Source organism: Jaculus jaculus, chromosome 3, assembly GCF_020740685.1.
Source record: "Jaculus jaculus isolate mJacJac1 chromosome 3, mJacJac1.mat.Y.cur, whole genome shotgun sequence".
NCBI lineage: Eukaryota > Metazoa > Chordata > Mammalia > Rodentia > Dipodidae > Jaculus > Jaculus jaculus.
In genome coordinates, this window is record NC_059104.1 from 131,808,658 (window position 1) to 131,832,276 (window position 23,619).

At 41.1% G+C, this 23,619-nt stretch overlaps 1 protein-coding gene across 5 annotated transcripts in view; it reads left to right on the forward strand.

The window, feature by feature from the left end:
- Otud7a (OTU deubiquitinase 7A) overlaps positions 1-23,619 on the forward strand; it is a 302,377-nt gene that overhangs the window by 197,632 nt on the left and 81,126 nt on the right. For all 5 annotated transcript variants that reach the window (XM_045145985.1, XM_045145981.1, XM_045145984.1 and 2 more), the window contains 2 exons: positions 11,953-12,045; positions 14,068-14,222. In XM_045145985.1, the coding sequence (XP_045001920.1) occupies positions 14,072-14,222 (151 nt within the window). In that variant the 5' untranslated portion in view covers positions 11,953-12,045; positions 14,068-14,071. The remainder of the gene's footprint in view (positions 1-11,952; positions 12,046-14,067; positions 14,223-23,619) is intronic.

The following is a 23,619-nucleotide window of genomic DNA, read 5'->3' on the forward strand; positions in this document are numbered from 1 at the left end:
TTGTACTTTTTCACAAGCCACCGCCAGCAATGTCACTTTCCACTGGGTAGATTTTATCATCCAGCAGGACCTAATTCACACTGGTGAATCACAGGTCCAGAGCCCTGGTTGGCTTTGACCCATCATGATACTCTGGGAGCTGAAAATGCTGCCTGTTTTCTCTCATAGGCAAGGGCTCTCCTACTTTCTGCTAAATCAAGCTTCTGTCTGCAGTAGGCTATAAGGTAGAGGGTTGACAACACCTAAGAATGTGATCAGAACCTTCCATGACTTCACATGGTCTGGATATTCTCTATTACAAAGTTTTAGCATCTTTGTCATTTTCATAAAGCAAATGTCATTGGTGTCAAATTATCCTCAGGATTTTCATAAGCCTTATGATATACTCACAGCTACTTATACTGACAACCCAGGATGCTGGTCCCACCCTTTCCTCAGAGCTGGCTGCTGGCTCCCTGGGTATGCAAGAGTCTTTGTTCTAATGACCTCTACTCATGTTGCTCATACAGCTAGGAAAGTCCTGTTCCCAGCCACATCTTAGGGCGTATGACTCAGTGCTAGAGTACTTATACTTGCCTGGTGTGCATAACACCCTGAGTTTGATGCTGGGCACTGCTAGAAATCAAAAACAACAACAAAAGCCTCATTTCAGACTAGAGAGTTAATTCAGTGGTGGAATGTTTTCCTAGCTTTGCAACAATATGGGTTCTGTCCCCAGCACTGTCCCACCTCCAAAACTCATTCTTCCTTCTCATTTCTTCATTCAGACTCATTTCTTCATTCTTTGAGGCTCTTTTCTTGGGTTCCTATGTGTTTACTTATAATAGCATTGTGTTTATTCTTATCTAGGTTCAATTTGTGTGTGTGTGTGTATGTGTATGAGATAAGGTCTCTCACTGAGCTTGGAGCTGCCATTTTTCAGTTAGTTTACCTGACTGGCAAACCCCAGCAATCTTTCTGTCTCTCTGCCGCCTCAGCACTGGCGTTTCAGGCATGCATGGTCACACCCACACTCTTACCTTGGTGCTAAGTTCTAGTCAGGTCCTTGTGCTTGTGCACCAGGTGCTTTTCCCCATTGAGTCATCTCCCAGCCTGAGTTGTAGTTACTTTCAGTTCTACTTGTCAAAATGAAGAAGAATTCCCTTTCCTTTTGTTCAGTCACTCTGAATGTTTATTTGGTTCCTGATATCCAAACTGTGGTGATACAGCAAGAAAAGGATGAGCTCTGCCCTCTATGGAGGTCCTCACCAAGAGAAGGTAGGAAGCAGGTTGGCTGGGGCAGCAACATAGTGTTCCCTCAACCTGGCACAGTGACAGCAGGAGTGTGAAAGGAGCCAGATACATCATGTCGCTTTCTCTTTGTGTTTTTACCTGAATAGGAAGCTGAACAAAATGTATAGGTTAGTAGTGAAGGGATCAGCCTGATTAGTAAACCATTTGACTCTTCTTAGGCCTGGGCTGAGGGACACATAGGTCTAATATTTACATATTTTATGTCATTTAAACAGCCAGATTTGTGAACCTGGAAAATAAGAACATGAATTTTCCAGAGCAAGTGATCTGTATTCATGCTGGTGCTAGAGGTCTCAAAGGGTGCAGGGCAGCTCTGCCGCACGCTTGTAAGAACGAGACAAGGCTTCCAACAGCCCTAGGAAGGTAACCATTCTGAGGCAACTCCTGTAAAGTTATTCATTGTCAAGTCATTCTTATAAGTCAGAACATGTGCCTTTTGCAAAATTCAACTCAATTTTCTCGTCTTCCTTCAGATTTAGTGATTATCATTCCTCACAGATTCTTTAGGAGTTATCTAGTCTTTGTGTGAGGTCAAAGCAGAAAGTGGGATGAAAGGAGCCATGTTGACTCCTGTGGAATCATGATCTGTGGTTATGATGGCCACAGTGTACCTGTTCACATATTACAAGCTCTTAAAGAGTTCCATGTGTCATAAGTTTAAACATCATTTCAGTGCACACAGAGGAAACCTTACTACAAAGGATATATATTCTAGGAGAGACAGTTCCTGTATACTCCCATACAGAGAGAAAAATTTAATTAATATCAACCAAGGAAATCCTTCTCTTTGAGTTACATGTCTATTCATGTAATGGATTTCAGAGTACCACATGTTTTGTGGAAACATCCTATTGTTATTGTGAAAAGACAGCATTGTGTGATGGAAGGATGGTGGCTTTTCAATCAAAGCAGGTCTGTGTAGGAGTCACAACTCTGCCACCAGGATGTTTGGGCCTTTGTAAAATGGAAAAGAGCTTCTTGCCCTGTGAAAATGACTGTACTGAGTGCTTTCTATGTGAGTTCATTCTCACAGGTAAAGGAGTATTTATTTTCCTGATTTAGACAGGATTTAGCCAAAGGAAATTTTTATGTTTTAACTCCTTTCAAATGAAATTGAAAGCCAAGATAAAATGGAAAATCTCTAGGAAATATAATCTAATAAAATTGAGCCCTATAGAGACATAAATTCTGTCTCTATAAAAGCAATCCTCATAGGGTAAAGAAAAAATGGAGAAGGTTATAAGAAATAGCCCCTGCACCCAAAGAAGCCAGAGAAACAGATTTATAGGGGAAATCGTCCAGGCCTTAAAACTCCAAGCAACTGCAGAGCTTCTGTGTACCACAGAGCATTGATCAGAAAAAAAGCTGTATGAGTTTTGTCTTTGGTATGTAGTTGTGATGATTTGATTCAGGTGTCCCCCATAAGCTAGGTGTGCTGAATGCTAGGTCTCCAGCTGATGGTAATTTGGCAATTGAATCCTCCTGGAGGCAGTGTATTGTTGGGGGTATGCTTATGAGTGTTATACCCAGCTTCCTCTTGCTAGTGTTTGGGACATTATTCTGTTTCTGTTGTCCATCTGATGTTGGCCAGGAGATGATGTCCAACATTTGCTCATGTCATCATTTTCCCCTGCCATCATGAAGCTTCTCCTCAAGTCTTTAAGCCAAAATAGCCCCTTTCTTCCCACAAGCTGCTCTTGGTCAGGTGTTTTGTGCCAGAAGTGTGAACCTGACTGCAACAGTAAAGTTGGCACCAAGAAGTGGGATTGCTGCTAGAAATTTGACTGTGTGGTTTTTGGCCTTTTGGAGCTGATTTTCTTTTTTTAAAAATTTTTATTTATTTATTTGAGAGTGACAGAGAGAGAAAGAGGCACAGAGAGAGAGAGAGAGAAGGGGCATGCCAGGGTCTCCAGCCACTGCAAACGAACTCCAGAGGCGTGCACCCCCTTGTGCATCTGGCTTATGTGGGTCCTGGAGAATCGAGCCTCGAACCGGGGTCCTTAGGCTTCACAGGCAAACACTTAACCACTAAGCCATCTTTCCAGACCCTTTTGGAGATGATTTTCAAAAGGAATGTGCAAGGATTTGAAACTTTGGTCTAAGACATGACTTGCAGTGCTGTAAGTATAACTTGATGGACCATTCTGTTAGAGTTGAAAGACCTAAATGCAGTAAGAACTATGGACTATGAGGTTTGGTAATGAAAGAGCTTTACCTGGACTAGAGTAGAAGCAGTTTGTGTGAGAGGCTTGCTGTTATGCCTGTGTCCTACTTGTGCAAGGTTGCATTGTGTAGAAGTGGACTGGTATGCATGGAGTATGACACAGAAAGAAATGAAATCTTTGGGCCCAAACTGCTGTCTGCAATTATATGAGAAATTACAACTATTGAGATTGGGCCAGCTGACCTGCATTGGAACAATAGGAAGAATGCAGAGTCTTTTGAAGGGGCCTGAATGCTGAAGGAGTGTCCTGTTCTTCAAAGTCTGCTTTACTCCCCTCCTGGATTGACAAATTGGTAGCTGACCTGGTATTATGGAGTATAACATAAATGCAGGAAAGACAGGGTTATGGAATTTGCAACACGGTTTTGTATTTTGGAAATAGCAAGGGGCATTGTTAGATATGGACACATTTTGCATGTAAACAACACATGTTGGCACTATCCTTTCCCTCCTTACTGCCTCTTTCCTGTAAAGGCATTCCTCAGGGATGCAGGTCAAGCCCATGGGGATTGTGGGTCATGCATTATGGTGGGAGAGAGGGAATGTCTGTGTGAAAAATGTCCTGACTTGTGGCTCTAACAATCTTTCCACACCATCTTCTGCAAAATTCCCTCAGCCATGGTGGGAGCATTTTAAGTCTATTTCAGAAATGGGCAATTAGGAGCCTCTGGTTTGGTAGGTGTTGAGTGTCCTCAGTGTCTATCTCCTTCACCCTTGGGCTGGTATCAGATTCCCTGAGAAAGCAGCTCTCTAGCTCATTTCCTCAATTAATTCCCTTGTGGTTTTGTGGTTTCTGCTGGGGCCAGGTAGAGTGCACTGAATCATTTATCAAATCAGGTGCAGCTCCCATCTGAAAAAAAAAAAAGCAGATTCTCCAACAGTGAATGAAGTCAGCAACAATTAAATGGGATAACCATTATTGATTTAGAAAAAATTAAAAGGGTATAGATCCTCTTATGGTCTAAGGTTAGTGGGAGCTTGACATTGGAAAGCAGAATCATTATCTAGATATGATTCTAACTTGTTTCCCAGTTCCAGATATGGTTTTCTTTGCACTGAGTGGATCTGTTAGCCAATACAAGAGCAGTTGGTTACCCACCATGGCTGTGTGCCACTATTGCACTTGTGTGAGCATCATGTAAGGTTGTTTGCTTCTGAGTCACTTAGGCTTTTGAGTTGCTTGGACAGATGTTGCCCACTTTGCCCCGGAAGCTCATGTAGCACTTTCCAGCATAAGCCGGGCTAATGGGGGATTGGCTTTCCTCTAGGTTCCAACCTGGTCTTTCTATGGTCCGTGCCACCAGTATTTGGTATCTTCAGCAGTAGGGTCATACCATTAACCTCTGGTGGGTAATCAAGTACTCTGAAAGAAGTCTGTCTTGTTTGTTTTCAGAGATCTAGTAGGTCTCTCTGATCAACAACTCATTGTAGATGTAGACCATATCCTGGTTCAGGGAATTATAGACCAGCATCAATGGAAAAGAAAAAAGAAAAGGACAGAGAAGAAAGAGAAATTTGAGGTTATGGTTTATCTCACTTTCTTCAGCAACCTTTGATTCAGGTGATCCCTCTAAGATCCTCTTGAGGTTTCCACCTTTTTGTCTGACTTCCAGGATATAGGATTCAATGGTACCAATTCAATTTGGGTTCAGTTTTGTGTCACCTTTTCCCTTCCCCCAAGCCCTACTCTCCCTATTGTCCAAGCCTCAAGATGCTATTCAGTTATGTCAGCAAGTTGGGCTGATCCAGGTTAGGAGCCACAGATGAGTGAGACTATGGAACAACTGTCTTTCTGTGATTGTGGGAGTTCACTTAGAATGATCTGTTCCAAGTTTGACCATTTTTCTATAAATTTCAATGTGTCATTCTTTCTTACTGCTGAGTAGAGTTCCATTGTGTAGATGTACCAAATCTTTGTTATCCATTCATCTAATGATGGGCACCTGGGTTGATTTCAGTTCTTAGCTATTAGGAATTGAACAGCTATAAACATGGTTGAGCAAATAGTTCTGAACTGACATGTGGAGCTCTTAGGGTAGATGTCCAGTACTGGAATATCAGGGTCTGTTGGTAACTCTATATTCATCCTTTTCAGGCATCTCCATATTGATTTCCACAGTGGTTGTACCAGCTTATATTTCTACCAATAGTGAATGAATGTTTCTGTTTCCCCACAGCCTTGCCAACATTTTTTTTTCATTTGATATTTTTAATGTTTGCTATCCTTACTGGGGAAAAATGGAATCTCATAGTTGTTTTAATTTGCATTTCCCTAATGGTTAGGGATGTTGAAAACTTTCTTAAGCGTGTGTTAGCCATTTGTAATTTATCCTCTGATAACTCCCTATTTAGTTCTCTGCCCCACTTTTGGAGTGGGTTGTTTGTTTGTTTTATTGTTTGTTTTTGATTTATTTGTAGATTCTAGATATTATGGTTTTGTCAGTGGTATGGTTGGCAAAGATTTTCTCCCATTAAATAATTAATCTATTGGCTCTGCTTATTGTATGTTTGTCTGTCTGTGCAAAAGCTTTTTAACTTCATGAGATCCCATTGGTTGAGTGCTTATTTAATTTCCTTGGTTACGAGAGTTTTGTTCTGGAAGTATTTTCACAGTCCTCTATTATGGAAAGTGGCTCCTGTATTTTCTTCCAGTAGTTGAAGAGTTTCAGGTCTTATTGAGGTCTGTGATCCATTTGTACTTTATTTTTGTGTATGGCAAGATGAGTAGGTCTAATTTCGTTATTCTACATATGGTCATCCAATGTGTCCAACACCATTTGTTGAAGTTGCTGTCTTTTCTCCAGTCTACATTATTGGCAACTTTGTCAAAGATCAAGCAGTGGTAGTTGCTTTCCCTAAGGTCTGGGTCATCAATTCTGTTCCATTGTTCTATGTTCCTGTTTTATTCCAGTACCATGCTGGTTTTGTCACTATGGCTTTGTAACATAGCTTTAGATCAGGTATTGTGATACCACCAGAGGTTCTTTGTTTTGTTTGTTTGTTTGCTCCTAGGATATGTTTGGATATCCAAGGCCTTCTGCCATTCCATATGAATTTTGAGATCATTTTTCAGTCTCAGTGAAGAATGATGCTGGTAATTTTATTGGTATTGCATTAAATCTGTATATTGCTTTTGGTAGAATTGCCATTTTTACAATATTAATTCTACCTATCCTGGAGCATGTGAGGTCTTTCCATATTCTTAAGACCTCCTCTGTTTCTTTATTGAGTGTTTTTGTTTTCATTATATAGGTCTTTCACATCCTTGTTTAGTGTTATTATAAGGTATTTAATTTTTTTGTTGCCATTGAAAATGGGACAGAATCACTGAATTTTTCTCTGTATATTTGCCCTTTGCATATAGAAAAGCTACTGATTTTTGTGCATTGATTTTATATCCTGCCAGTTTGCTAAAGTAATTTATCACCTTAGAAGTTTTGAGATGGAGACTTTCAGATCACTTATATATAGGATCATGTCATCTGAAAATAGAGCTAACTTGACTGCTTCCTTTCCAATTTGAATCCCTGTTATTTCTTTCTCCTATCTTATTGCTTGGCTAGTAGTTGTAGTACTATTTTTAAGAGCAGTGGTGATAGTGGGCACCACTGTCTTATTCCCAATCTCAGTGGAATGAGTTTTTCCCCATTAAGTATTATTTGGACTTTAGGAGTTTTATATATATCCTTTGTTGTGTTGAGATATAAACCCTTCATGCCTACCCTTTCCAGTGTTTTGATCATGAAGTGTAATATATTTTGTCAAAGGCCTTCCCTTCATCAATTGAGATGATCATGTGGTTTTTATGGTTCAGTTTATTTATTCGTGTATTATGTTGACTGATTTCCATATGTTAAACCATCCCTGATAATGCTTTTGATATGTTTCTATTTGCAATTATATTGTTCAGGATCTTTGTGTATAAGTTCATATAGGGATATAGGCCTATAATTTTCTTTCCTTGTTGCATCTCTGTCTGGCTTTGGTATTAGGGTGATGCTAGCTTCATAGAAGGAGTTGTGGAGGATTCTCTGGTCTCTGATTATGTGGAACAGTTTGAGAAAAAAAATGGTTTGAGTTCTTCTATGAAGGTTTGATATAATTCAGCTGAGAAGCCATCTGGTCCTGGACTTTTCTTTTGGGGGAGGTTTTTGATTGCCTTTTCAATCTCCATGGATGTGATATGTTTGTTTAGGAGATTAATCTGCTCTGAGTTTACTTTTGGGAGGTGGTATATGTCTAGGAATTCATCCATTTCTTCCAGATTATTCAGTTTTATGGAGTAGAGGTTTTTGAATTATGCCCTGATGATTCTTCCAATTTCACTGATATCATATGTGATCTCTCCATTTTCATTTCTGATGTTGTTAATTTGAGACTTCTCTTTATTTTTCTTGATAAATTTGGCCATGGTTTTGTCAATCTTGATTATTTTTTCAAAGAACCACCTCTTCATATCATTTATTTTTTAAATTGTTTTCTTAGTTCCCAATTCATTAATTTCTGCTCTAATCTTGATTATTTCTTTCTGTCTGGAGCTCTTTGTATTGGATTCTTCTTGTTTTTCTAGAACCTTTAAATGGGCAGTCAAGTTATTGATTTGGCATCCCTCTGTCATTGTAATGAAGGTACTTACAGCTATTAATTTCCCCCTTAGGACTGCCTTCATTGTGTCCCATAAGTTTTGTTAGGTTGTGTTTTCATTATAAGTCCATTCTAGAAATTTTACAATTTCTTTTTATGATTTATTCCAGGACCCATTCATTGTTAAAAGTGTATTGTTTAAGCCAGGCATGTTGGTGCACACCTTTAATCCCAACACTGTGGAGGCAGAGGTAGGAGGATCACCATGAGTTTGAGGCTACCCTGAGAATGAATAGTGAATTCCAGGTCAGCTGGACTAAAGCAAGACCCTACCTCAAAAAAATAAAATGTGTGTTGTTTCATCTCCAGGAGGTCATGGATTTTTTGATGTGTATCTCGTTAATTTCTAGCTTTAAGGCACTGTGATCTGACTGATGTAGGAACTTACTTCAATTTTCCTGACTTTAGGAAGGCATGCTATAATTATGGCCTGATATATGGTCAATTTTATATATGGTTCCATTGGCTGCTAAGAAGAATGTGTATTCTGTTGAGTTGGGATGGAATATTTTATAGAAATCCATTAGGTCTTATTGATCTATGGTGTTATTATTATTATTATTATTTCCCTGTTGATTTTCTGCTTGGATGATCTGTCTATTGATAATAGTGCAGTATTGAAGTCTCCAACTATGATAGTGTTGGTGTTTATTTCTGTTTAGTTGCTGAGCAGACTTTGTTTTATAAACCGTGGTGCACCTGTGTTTGGTGCACATATATTTATGATTTTTATGTACTCCTATTGGACCCTTCCATTGATGAGTAAGAAGTAGTCTTCTTTGTTCTTTTTTTTTTAATTTTTTTTTATTTTTTATTGGAGAGCGACAGACAGAGAGAAAGACAAATAGAGGGAGAGAGAGAGAATGGGCGCGCCAGGGCTTCCAGCCTCTGCAAACGAACTCCAGACGCGTGCGCCCCCTTGTGCATCTGGCTAACGTGGGACCTGGGAAAGCGAGCCTTGAACCGGGGTCCTTAGGCTTCACAGGCAAGCGCTTAACCGCTAAGCCATCTCTCCAGCCCTTCTTTGTTCTTTTTGATTACTTTTGGTTTGAAGTGTATTTTATCAGATATTAATATTTGCTTAGAATATCATTTTCCAACCTTTCTCCCTGAGGAGGTATCTTTAGTGGTGAGGTGAGTTTCTTGAAGACAGCAAGCAGATAGAAGGGTCCAGTTTTTTGGTCCATCCTGATAACCTGTGTCTTTTGATGAGTGAGTTAAGACCATTAATATTTAAGGTTATTTCTGTGAGGTTTAATCCTTGCCATGATGAAGTGTTTTATGGGGTTTGGTGCATAATTAACTCTGAAAGAAAGTCTTTAAGATAGCAACACAAGGAATCAACTAGTCCTGTGTGTTTATCTAGTTGGTGATACAGCCACATGGAAAAAATTCAGTGATACACACACAGAAGTAATATAAATAGGTTAAAGTGAAAATCTAGCATTTATTATAATAGCTACAGGACTTAGGAATCTAAGAAATATAACTAGATCATATGATAGTTCTTTATTTTTTTAAAAAAACCACCATACTGATTTTCACAGTGGCTATCCCAGTTTACACTTCCACCTGCAGTGACTGAAGGGTTCCCTTTTCCCCATACCTACTCCAGCATTTGTTGTTATTTCTCCTTGATGTTAACCTTTATAATAAGTAAGGGTACTGAACACTTTTGAAAATATTTATTGACCATTTGTGTTCACTATTTTGAGAACTATCCAGTTCATTATCTTGTTTATTGTTTTGAAGATTTGGAGGTTTTGCTGTTTTATTTTTGCAGGTTTTTGTAACTCCCTTTCTAAAGCATAGTTGGCAAAGATATTCTTCCTCTATGTGCTTTGTCTCATCACTCTGCTGAAAGTTAGACTACATCCACTACCCTACCTTCAGTTTCTGTCCCCACCCACTTACCCCTCTTACCTCCAGACTCCAATTCCAACATCTGCAGACAAACACGTCACAGTCATGTTTGATCTGGGCCCCACCTGAAACAAGTTCATGAAAAATGGAGACCAAAGTGTGGCCTGTGACAACTCTACCCTGTGACTTTGTTCCCTCTAGTGAAACCCATTCTTCTTCTTGGTCTCTCAGATTCAGCAGTGAGCTTGAGTGGCTGCCACCTATGACTGTGCCTGACTCCCTCTACTCAGAAGCTCAGGAGTGTGAGAGAGTCTGTTCCACACAGCAGTGGCCTCCACAGAAAACAGCTCAGCAAATGCTGGTTACACTGGTAATGAGTGAAAGTGGCTACTCCTGTGAGGGACAGAACATGTGTTGACAGAAGGACTCTGATTGCATGCTGAGCTGGAGGCAGCCCCTTCTTCTGCCCATGGTGACAACATTCTCATAGCTCAGTGGAGACCACGAAGGAGGTGTTTCCAGGGTTCTTGCCTAGAACTCAGTAATAGTGTTTATTGAGTAGTTTGTGCACAAATTGTTTAAAACTTCATAGCAACAATGTTATTCTGCCATTATGCTGCTTCTACTGGTGGGACAACTGAGGCACAGAAGGTAAAGTAGCATGCTTGAGTTCATACAGACAGTAAGTAGACTGATTCCAGGGTCCACTTCATCCACTTCATCCCCACACAGTGGAAACAGCTTAAGACACCACTTTCCCTGGGTGATACCCTCAGATCTTCTATCACAGTGCAAGAAGAGGAAAGTGGAGCCAGGACATGGCTACCCTAAGGTTCATCAGGTTTAGACCTGGGGCAAGCAGGTCTAAAGGTACAGCAGTGTGCTTTGGAGTGGGGTATGTGCTGCTGAAAGAGAAGAGCCCAGTATCTATGACCCAGTGTCCTTGCTGACCCTGCTGCTCCACAGGTATTTGAAGTCTTAATGGTAATGGCATTGGGCTTGAGAATAAGTCTTGATACAGATGTACACAGAAGTTTCTTTCTGTACAAGAGCATTCATTTAAAGGCCACCCTTGAATCTCTGTCTATGTTGCATTCAGGGAAAAGTACAAGAGAGATGTGGACACAGATACCCACCACTTGTGAGCACCTGTCAGGTTAACAACAAGGTAGCCTGGCATAATCATAAGGCACATGACATCACATTATTTCCAGTGGCCAAATGGTGTAAGAAGTTCAGGTGTCCCATCAGTGGATAAGTGGATAAGCAAAAGATAACACGCACACTCTGGAACATATACCAGGTCTTGAAAATGAAGAAAGTTCTCATGCAACCTACAACATTGATGATCCTTGAAGGCTTTATGTGAAGTGGAATAAGATAGTTGTAAAAAGATAAATACTGTGTGACATAGGAGGTATTTGGATTAAATTAATAGGTACATAGAATATAATGGAGATTACAAGAGAATGATAGAAATAGGTATAGGGAGTTAGTGGTGTTTAATGGGGTCAGGGTTTCTATTTAAAAAGATGAAGGAATTCTAGACACAAATGGTGGTGAATACACTTAATGTCACTAAACTTTATATTTTAAAACAACTACAATGGTAGCTAAAATCAAATGCAGTAATACAGTAATTACTAGTGAGGTTGAAAACAATTCTATTCTGTGAAAGTCTTCGTTGAAATATAAACACTGGCTAAATAGAAGTATGGTTAAGACCTCCCTCCCTTATCGGCATCCACACGTGGGAGCTTCTGCCAGCTGGCCAGGATGCCCCTATGGCACCCAGGAAGCACAGGACTCATCTCGGGCAGCTGGGCCCCTAAAGATACATCCTCATGTGATAAGGAGAAAATGTGCTCCAAGCCTCATTCCCAAGGTCAGGAGAGTAATGTGCCCTTGTTCTCTTACTTATCCCCCAGGTGACAGTGACACAAGGACACTCTGCCGGCCGAAGCTCCGGTGCATGGAGAGAAGGAAGAAGGCAGTTTCCTAATTGGTGCCATATATATCAGGTCGAATCATTTTCATATTTTTTAGCCACATAAACCAAAAATTTCTCTCAAGTAGAAGCCACATCCAAGATCGTGCAGTAGCACTGATAGTCTGAGTCACATGCTTCCCACCAGAGACCCTTGGTCCTCATGTCCAAGGCATTATGAGCATATGTCATCCCTTCTTACAAAGATGCAGCACCCTTAGATATCCCATCAATCACAGAGCTAGGCTCAACTATGACCAGTGTGCCTGGCTTCAGAACCTTAGAACCCACCCTGAGAAAAGCCCCTCCCAGTAGTTATCAGAGAAGAAACAAAGTAAGTTCATCACAGTACTGCACAATGTGTAAATTAAATATGTAGTTGCTGGTCTAAAAGTGTCCTTTGTCTGCCTTGGCATCAGAAAACCTTCTGTAAAGGCCCAAGTAGTAATTTTGACTTTGTGAATGTTATACTTTCTGTTTCTACTCGTCCATTTATTCATGTGCTAAAGTGGCCACAGGCATGTAAATGACTTGATGTGGCTGTGTTCTAATAAAACTTTATGCAGAAAAACAGATGGAGGGCCACATTTGGCCTGCCATGAGCCATTATTTTCTGGACCATTATCTATACAATGGTGGATATATCTGTATATTCTTAGTCAGGACTGAAATACCAATGCCCCATAACTGCATCAGTAGTGTGAAGCACATATGTGTGGCCTCTGGATGGCTTTCCCCAGCTGCCGCAGTCCCCATTGAATACTTCTGCCTACAATCACTCTCCTTAGGGCATCTGACTTCCTTGTAAATGTCATGGGATTATTACTGAGGCTATAACAACTCACAGAGGAGACAGATGCTTGAGTAGTCATCTTCAGCAGGTATGGCATTCCAGTCAGCTATCACTGAACACAGAGTCTATTCTAATAACCAAGTGATGGTCAGGGAGGCTACAGAGACCCCTGAAATAATGCAAGCTCTTGCCATTGCTCTTGATTGCCCACCAAAACCAGATGGTAAGTTCCTATTGCTGCAGATACCACAGGTTCCTATTGCAGGACATAGAGAAACTAAGCTGAAACAGCTGGAAGCTTCCTCCCTGCTGGCTAATTTTCTTTTACCAGAAGGTGCTACACCAGCTGCTGGGGAGGGGGAGCAATTAACAGCCCTGCCTAAGTGAGGGGTGCAAATGAGGGGTGGTGTGTCTACCTGCACTGATGGAGGCATGATTGGGGTTGTACTTGGAGGCATTACATACCTAAATAACTCAGAAAGGACTGGGAGCCTGTTTTATCCAAATTAGCTTCTCCACTCAGTTGTTAGATTCACAAAAGTACCCCAGACTTTGTTTGTCCCCCAACAGTTATTAACGGAATAAACTGAGTGTAAGATTACAGAAACTGAAGTTAGGAATGTCCCCTTGCCTTGGTTTGTTTTGACTGCAATAAACAAAATATCACAAAGCTAGAGGCTTATACAAAACATAAATCCATTTCTCATTGTCCAAGATCAAGGCACACCCTTGTTTGTTATCTGCTCAGGGCTGCTGGCTCACAGGTGATGTCTTTTCACTGTGTCCTCTCTTGGAGGAAGGGTGAAGCAACTCCTCAGCCTCTCTACAGAGGCCCCAATGCCATCATAATGCTGACACCCCCTCAACTCAAACACTTCCAAGACTCCCAGAGGCCCCTCCTACTGATATCACCTTGAGATACAGACCATAGCACCCCATCTCATGACATGCAGAAGAACAATGTTTTAGTTTGACTTTTGTGATGTAACATCCCATATGAAGAATAGGACAGTATCAAAAAATAAAGAATAACACAGTTCCCAAACTAATTCTAATTCAAACTATATAATGGGGTGACAGTGGTTCCTTCTGCCTGCTGGGCGTGTGTGTGTGTGTGTGTGTGTGTGTGTGTGTGTGTGTGTGCATGTGTGTGTGTGTGTGTGTGTGTGTGTGTGTGTGTGTGTAGGAACGGGGGTGTGCATGCGCTCACTCACACCTCCAGGTCCACCATGTGGTGAGCTGCCTTCCTCTTACTCCCTGCAGATGGATGGTCTCTAGCCTGCTTCCACACCCCACCTCGGCTGAGTGCTGGGCAGCCCTTCTACATGATCCTATGACGCTTGATATGGACGCAGTCCTGTCAGACTTTGTTCGGTCCACAGGGGCAGAACCTGGTCTGGCCAGAGACCTGCTAGAAGGTAAGTGGACCTTCCTGTTCCCCATGCTACCTGCTCAGGCTTGACTGCCTTACAGCCAGAGACAAAAGACCTTTAGTACTTAATAAAGATGTCACTTTAAATTTGGCTGTTTACAAAGTGAAAGCAACTGTTGGTGGTGTTGAAATTATTTTCTTTATTTTTGTCTTTGGTTTGGGTGAGGGGTTATCCAGCTCTCTATTGTTGCTGGATCTGGGGCACAGGAAGCTTTGCTTGTTTAATTCTTATAGATATTGGGTCAGAACTTGACATCAATCATTTTTTAATATTTTATTTATTTATTTATTTATTTATTTATTTATTTGAGACCGAGAGAGGAGGAGAGAGAGAGAATGAGCACACCAGGGCCTCTAGCCACTGCAAACAAACTCCAGATGCATGTGCCACCATGTGCATCTGGCTTACATGGGATCTGTAGAATCGAACTTGAGTCAGTAGGCTTCGCATGCATGTGCCTTAACCGCTAAGCCATCACTCCAGCCTGACATCAATCATTTTTAAAGATCATATGCTTATAAAGTAGAAAATCTAGAACATTCAAGTAAATACTTTTAATACAAAGTACTTGCATCTTCTGTCTGATCTGAGACAAAACTATCCAAAGTTATTGGTGAAACAACCACCTTGGATCTAGCCAAATAGTTGTAAATAATTCCTAAGAAAGGAATCAAAGGTATCTTCAGCCTTTTTGAGTAGACATGGCATTTGCTCCATGAAAACTGCATGTTGTATGTATGATGTATCCAGGTATCCAGCTGTAATCATAGTAGACTAAAAATTAAAAGTTTCATTGCTATCTCTAAAGTGGATTTATTTTGTGTCGTTTTTATTGGTTTTATTTCTATCTGGTAACTGTTTACAACTTCTCAGGATGGGCCAATGTGGGAAATTAGAGAATCTTTTTAAAGTTTACTGTGCTTCAGAAACAGAAGTTATATTTTGTAAAGTTAGTAAAGAATTGAATGCTATAAGTCATAATGGTCCCTTAAGTTACATAGAGAAAAATACATTACTACACAATTTTGTGAATGGAGGTAACTTGAAAGTTAGGATGTACCTATTGGAAGGCTGGTGAGAAAATCCCAATGGCAGTCTTAAAATTCTCCTCAACCCTCATAATTCCAAAACAGCTCGGGGTTTGGAATAAATAAACTGAGAGACTTTCTGTAGGTTGTGTGAGTAATCACACAGTCCTCACTTCCCTCCCACAGATCACAGTGTTTTGATTAAGGTAAGTGGGTAGCCATGTGGACATTCATGCTGGGAAGGAGGATGGTCAGAGGAGCTGATCTAAGACCAGTCTCTGGTTCTTGTCAGCTCTGAGATGTATGGCCAATTAATTTTCTTCCCACGTCTTGTGGGGTTTTGTTCCTGTAAGTAGAGCCTAGTCTACCTCACAAAGTGAGAGTGAGCATTGGAAGTTGGAGTAGAACTTGCCTGATAAAGGAAGCATTGTCAGCAGGCCACTCAGAATGCTATTGTTGAGGGTGTAACCAGCACACACTAGTATTCCTTCCTAGACAGCCTTCCAGTGCAAGAATGAGCCCTTTCCTTGACCCTTATTCTTAAATTATGATCCATAGGAAAATGATTTCTGTTCACTAAGAGCCACAGTGTTGGTTGAACTATCCGGAGGCACAGTCCCCCCTCCCACAGACACTGACTAAGGCTTTAATTACCCAATAGTGAACTCCAACAACCCCACTGACAAGAGCCCTCAGGGAATGTAGGACTTGGGGACAGGGGAATAGAAAACTAGAACCTTTGTAAAAAGAAGAAAAAGAGGGCTGGTGGGATTGCTTAGTGGTTAAGGCATTTCCCTGCAAAGCCAAAGGACCCAGGTTTGATTCCCAAGGACCCATGTTAGCCAGATGTACAAGGGAGCACAAGCATCTGGAGTTCATTTACAGTGGCTGGAAGCCCTGGGGCAGCCATTCATATTCTCTTTCTCTCCCTCTCTCCCTCTCTCCCTCCCTCTCTCTCTCTCTCTCTCTCTCTCTCTCTCTCTCTCTCTCTCTCTCTCTCTCTCTCTCTTTCTCTCTCTCCTTTCTCTGTCAAATGAATAAATAAATATAAAAAAGCTTAAAAAATAAAATTTAAAAAAGAAGAAAAATAAAAAGCTTTAGAGAGAGAGATTTAAAAACACACAAAAGGACTTATGTTAGTACTGTTGTCAGGCATATATTTATCCCCTCCATGGACTCTATCTTGCTTTCTTTTATAGTAAGGTACTCGCCAGCCCTGTCCACAGGCTTTATCATGTCTTATCATTGGTTTTGTCTCTGTTTCAAAAGTGTCATCTCCACAAAATCAGTCATCTTTTGAACTAGCATTTCACTCAGTGTGATTCCTCTTGGAGTCATTCCAGGTGTATAGCAATAATTTGTCTTGGTTCTTGAGTAGCAGATCCTTCTATTACTATGAACTATGAACCATAGTTTGTTGATATGCTCACTTGTTGAAGGGCATTTTGCTTCTCCCAGCTTTTGGAAATGATGTCTAGAAGTGTCTACGAGTGGTTTTTTATTATTATTTTTCCAGGATAAATGCACACAGTGTCAGGATCCCTGAGGCATATAGAATGTGCTTAGCTGTACAAGGAACTGTTGAGCCGCTTTCCACAGGAGTTGGGCCATTTCACATTCCCACCAGGAATGGGGAAATGTCTGTTTGCTCCCCATCCCCATCAGGATTTGTTTATACTTTGGTGCTGTTTTTGCATATGTTAGTCGTTCTACTAGGTATAGAATGGTACTGTCTCACAGCTTTAATTTTAACTTTCCTAATGGTGAATACTGAAATGATTTCATACTATTATTTCTACCTCATGTGCTATAATGTAACATATAACATCTAGTAATGTTATAATGTAATATAACATCTAGTCAGACTTTTTGCCCGTTTCTAAATTGCTTCTTATACATAAGTATTGAGAGGTTTTTATATGTAGAGAGTATAAATCCTCTGTCAGATATATGATTTGCAAATATTTTCCCTTGGTTCTTGCTTGGCTTTCATTCTTATAACAGTGCCTCTTTTGAATAAGACATACTCAGTTTTGATGTGATTCACTTGTCAGTTTTGTCATCTGTGGATCTCACTTCTGGATACCTATTGTAGTTACCTTCTTGTTGCTGGGACAAGCACCTGACCAAAAGTAGTTGATGGGAGGAAAGTTTTTATTTTGGCTTATAATCTCAAGGAAAGGCTAAATGTTTTCAGGGGAAAACATAGCACAAGCAGACGCTGGACATTACCTCTGCCACAGCAGGTGGAAACAGCAACAGGAGAGTGAGCCGACTAACACTGGCCAACTGGGGTCTAATAAACCTTAGGATCTGCCCCACATCACACACCTCCTCCAGTAAGTCTCCACCTCCTAACTTGTTACCAGCTATGGACCAAGCATTAAGAACACATAATTTATGGGGGACATCTTATTCAAACCACCACACATTTGTATAACTCTAGATCATGAAGCTTCTTCTTCTTCTTTGTGTGTGTGTGTGTGTGTGTGTGTGTGTGTGTGTGTGTGTGTGTGTTATTTATGAGAGAGAGAAAATTTGCATGCCAAGGTTTCAGCCACTTCAAACAAACTCCAGACACATGTGCCACCTTGTGAACATGTGACACCTGTGTGTATGCATCACCTTGTGCATTTGGCTTACGTGGGTTCTGGGGAGTCAAACCTGGGTCCTTAGGCTGTGCAGGCAAGTGTCTTATCCACTAAGCCATCTCTCCAGTCTCTTCTTCTTGTGTCTTTCAAGTTTTGTATTTTTTTTATTTTCATTGAGATTGATGAATCAGCATGAGTTTTATTTTGGTATAATATATGACATTGAGATTGAGGTCAATTTTTATGTATATGGATGCCAAATATTTTTATACCATTTGTTGAAAACATCCATTTTTATTGCTTTTGAGTTACTTTTGCATAGTTGTCAAAATCAATATGATGTGTTTGTGGGAACCCATTTCTTGTCCATACAAGTACTATGCCGACTTACAGAAGGGACGCGAGCAAGCTTCCTGCACAGGCAATAGTAAATATTTGAGTCTTGGAGAACACTGTAGTCTCTCTTGTGACTCAACGCTCTGGTCGCAGAAAGATAGCCATGGACTACAAATGAGGAGGCAGTATGCTGACTTACAGAAACAGGCAGCAGGATGAATATGGCTCATGGGCTACAGTGATTTAAAGAGACCACAGCTAGACTGCCAAATGGCAGAAATATTTCATATTTTATTAAAAGAAATATAATGGCGCATGTGCCTTTAATTCCAGCACTTGGGAACCAAAGGACCACCATGAGTTCAAGGCCAGCCTGGAACGAGAGTGAGTTCCAGGTCATCCTGGACTAGAGTGAGATCCTATCACAAAAAGAAAGACAGAGAGAGAGAGAAAGAGAGAGAGAGAAGGGAGGGAGGGAGGGAGGGAGGGAGGGAGGGAGGGAGGAAGGAAGGAAGGAAGGAAGGAAGGAAGGAAGGAAGGAAGGAAGGAAGGAAGGAAGGAAGGAAGGAAGGAAGGAAAGAAAGAAAGAAGGAAGAAAAGAAAGGAGGGAGGAATGGCATGAAAACCACCTCCCTGGCTTGCCTCTGACCGCCACAGCTCCAAATCCATTAACACTGGAGACACACATTGTTTAGCGGAAGGCTAGTAACCTTTCTCTTAGTTTGAAAACTCATAAGACCCTCAACCCACTGAAGGGCTGGAAGATGGGGGTGGGGACCCCCACATTGCTTCTCGCTATGGTATCAGGTTCTGGAGCTCTGGGAATGACTGGAATTCTGTTCCATTGATCAGCATGTCTATTTTTTTTGCCAGTAGTGTATCACATTATTACTATAGCTTTATGAATCTTAATATCAAAAGATGAAGACTGGGTAGATGACACAGTGGGTAAAATATTTGCTTTGCATGCATGAGAATCTGAGTTCAGATTGCCAGTACCACATAAAGGCCAGGCACAGTAGTGTGTACCTGCAATCCCAGTGCTGAGGATATACAGACAAGAGGATCCCTGGGGCTCACTGGCCAGCCAGTCGAGCCTAATTGGTGAACTACAAACCAATGTGATATACTGTCTCAAAAGAGATGGGTGGCATGTCCTGAGGATGATACCACAAGTTGTCATTGGTCCTCTACACACACATGGACACAGGTGCACATGTAACATACAAAGACACATATACACATATGCATACCACACACATGCATTTAAAAACATCAAATTGTATTACTGATAAATTTCTTCTCCTTAAAAAGTGTGCCAACTATTCCATTTCCTTTGCCTTTCTGTATAATTTTAGGAGCATCTCACTTCTATCAATAAAGTGTCCTACCAGGTTTAGATTGGAATTATACTAAATGCATGAGTAAATCCTAGATATTTGGTATCTTAGTCCATGAAGTACAGCCGTATTTCCTATTTCTTCCTTGAGTTCTTCCATCAGCATTTTATAGGTTTCAGCAGGTAGATCTCACACATGTTTTGTTAGATACATGTAGAGGGGTCTGTTTCTTGAGTAAATGGTAACCTTCAATTTTTTAAGCTTCCAACTGTTCTTTGCTAACATGAAGATATACAGTTATTTTAAGTCTTGATATTGTTTCCTGAAATCTTGTTAAAACTATAATGTATTTCTTCTATAAGATGTGTGCATATGTGTGTGTGTATGTGTTCACGTTTTCATTGGGATTTTCAACAAAGGTATCGGGCAGCCTCTGAATAGCAACAGTTTTTCAATCCAGATGTCTTTTTATTTTTTCATGACTCACATCACTGGTTTGGATGCCCAGAAAGAGGCTGAGTAGAAATGGTGGATGATCATCCTGGCCTTGCCCTTCATCGCAGGAGGAGGCCATGCATCTTTTTCCCTGGCTGCAGGGTTTCCTATTTCTGGGGGCAGGTGTTCTTAGTTTGTAGAGTTATATCAGGAATAGATGTTAAATATTTGCAAATACATTTTCTGTGGCAAGTGATATGATGCAGTGTTTCTCCCACAGCACAAACCACCTTCACCTAGCACAGCAGCCTTGTGGTGGTAATTCTAGATGCTATTCCTTTGTGTTTCCATCCTCTCCTTCCAGGACTCAATGATATGAAGATGGCACCTTTTGTTCACAGGTTCCCCTGCTGCCATTCCTTTCCTTTTACTGTCTTTTTTTCCACATGTTGTTTAGACTAGATCATTTCTATTAACAACACATTTTGTATGGATACCTCATGTGTTGGTACCCTCTTTTCCCTCATCCCTGCCCCCATTCCATTGGGGACACTCCTCAGTGGGGTTGCAAATATTTCCCATGGAGTTGTGATTTATGCCTCGTGGGAGCAGCAGTCAGTTGTTTTGGGGGAAAGGGAATGAATGCCTCTGGGCGTGATGTCTCAACCTGTGACTCTTAAAATCTTCCCAATTCCTCTTCCACAAAATTCCCTGAGCCATGGTGGGTGATTTTTAAGCCTACTTCAGTGATGAGCTCTTAGGAGACTCTGGAACTCTGCTTTGGTAAGTGTTAAGTATCTTCATGGTCTGTCTCCTACACCCTGGCACTGATTATCAAGTTCAGCATGGAAGCACTAAAAGGGCTAACTGTCTGGAAACTGGCTTTCTTTGGGATTCCAGCCAGGTCTTTCCATGTTCTGTGTCAGTAGCATGTGGTGTATAGCTATAGGGTCTTACCATTTGCCTCAGGTACATAATCAAGTGCTAATACAGAAAGCTGTCTTGATTTGGGGACCTTGTAGGTCTCTCCAATCAACAGCTCATTGTGGGTAACAACCAATCTGTGATACTGGGAGTTATAGGCCAGAGACAAAAAATTTTTTCTTTTAAGCCTAGGCTTCATCCCACCCTCTCCAGGGCCCTACTTTTCAGGTGACCCTCCCTCCCCCCACCTTACTCCTTTTGAGGTATATATCTTTTAGGCTCTCTTCCAGGATAAAGGTTTATATGGTACCAGCTCATTTTGTATTTAGTTTTGTGTTTGTTTTGCTTCTCCTTTCCCCCTCCCCCAAACCTTTCCATCCCTATTGTCTAGACTTTGAGTTGCCTATCATGTATGTCAGCAACTGGAGCAGGTCCAGGTTAGGAACCACAGATAAGTGACACCATGTGGGGTTTGTCTTTGATTGTGTGAGTTTACTGAGTATGATCTGTTCCAAGTCTGTCCATTTTTCTACAAATTTCACTGTATCATTTTTTTTTTGTTACTGCTGAGTAGAATCCCATTGTGTAAATGTACCATAACTCTTTTTAAATTTTAGGGATTATTTTCATTTCTAAAACTTCTTCATATCTTATATTTCTTTGCCAAGATTTTCGATATTATTTCATGTGCTATTGAGATTGCTGTGTTGTTTTGTTTTGTTTGGGTTTGAGATACTAAGTACATTTAAATTGTATCCTAGACATTTAGAAAATGATGGATTGAGATTCTTATTTTGGGGCTCTTACAATGAATTTCTATTTCTGTTTGACAAGTTAGTCTTCCAAGTTGTGTTCCGACCCCAGCACCTTCCATAGATTGTGGTTTCAACAGCAAGGTTAAGAAGGGCTATTTGGGGCTGGAGAGATGCCTTAGCAGTTAAAGTGTTTGTCTATAAAGCCAAAGGACCTCAATTTGATTCCCCAGAATCCACGTAAGTCAGATGCACAAGGTAGCACATGCATCTGGAGTTCATTTGCAGTGGCTAGAGGCCCTGGTGTGCCTATTCTCCCTCTTTCTCTCTCTTTCTCTTTCTCTCTCTCAATTAATTAATTAATTTTTTTAAAGAGCTATTTGTATCTGTCTCGCTTGTCTGTCACCTAGTGGCAAGTGGATGTTGTCAGCATTCTGTCTTATTTCCTGTGTGCTAGGGTTAGATACACCTAGGAGCAGCTCAGGGACAAGCTGAGAGTCACCAGCCTCCTGCTCACTGGAACCACCTAGCCCTGGACTCCATGCTTCCTCTAGAAGTTTTGGTCAGTGGCTTTATCTATTCCACCTCCTGGCACACTTGACATGGCTGTGGAGCTAGAAAATCAAGCCTCAAGCAGAGCAAGGAGGATCCCCCTACCACAACCCTTTTGGTTGGGGAGGAAGACTGCCATGCGGAACCAGTTTTAAGTCCCTGCCATCCTTGTGCCATCATAGAATTGCTTGGAGTACAGAGCACAGAGATTTTAAGAAGACAATGGGGGAAAACAAAACATAAGTGAGGAATTCCCACACTTTGTCCTGCCCACTGAGCCAGGACTGGAGGGCATCTCCTGCAGCAAATGCCACTTCCAAGCAAGGGCACATTGAGTTAGTGTCAGGAATGCTTAGGGGAAAGGGATAGTACCACTACCAGCTGTGTAGGAAGCTAGAGTGTGGGCTCTTCTACCATCTGCTTCAGCTCAGCTGCTTTTGCTTATTTTCATATTTATTTTTTAGGTTGATGAATAAAATTGTATTTATCTTGTATAGCACAATGTTTTAAAGTATATACAAAAACACATATAACCACATATGCCCACATTATCAAATGGCTAAATCTAGATATGTTTCACTTTCTTTTTTTGAGTATGTATAATATATATGCAGGTAGGTATATGTGTTCATACAAATGAACATGTATGTGGATATCAAAGGGTGGACTTAGCTGTCATTCCTCAGATACCCTGTGCACCTTTCATAACCTTGCAGTGGCAAGAGAACCTGGCGTGCATGTGTTCTCATATGCTCTTGCACACTCTCTCTCTGTGTGTGCGCATACACACCCATATGTAAATAAATAAAGAAATTTTTAGTGAAAGGATAAAAGGAAATCACCATGATGTCTAATGCTAGACAGTAGAATTTGGGCCTTCCTGTACTGCCTTTGTAATATTTTGTGAGTATAATTTATCTCAAAGGAGGAAGGGTTGATTTGGGCTCACAATTAAATGGACAGCCTATCCTGAAGAGGCAGGCATGGTAGCAGGAGCAGCTTTAGCTGTGAAAGTAGGAGTATGAGGCTGCTTGATCACATGTGAGTGGATCAGGAAGCAGAAAGCTAACAGCAAGTGGAGCTAGAAAATCAAGCCTCAAGCCCCACCCTTACTTACCCACTTCCTCCAGCAAGGCTCCACTTCCTAAAGGTTCCACTACCTGCCAAAACACTGCCAGTGGCTGTGCACCAAACGTTCAAGCACATATGCCTATGGGGTCCATTTCATGTTCAAACCACAGCACCCTCCAAGTTGGATCAGAAGTACTGGGACAGCAGGGAGGCTCAGCTACTGTGTTCCATCAACACCCAGCTCAAGAAGTCCCCTGATAGAGTAACATCAGTGAGCAACCAGACAAAAAAGCTCACCTGCTCAGAGACACACAGGCCAAAACAAGTTACAGAGCATCTTGGTGCTGTGCATG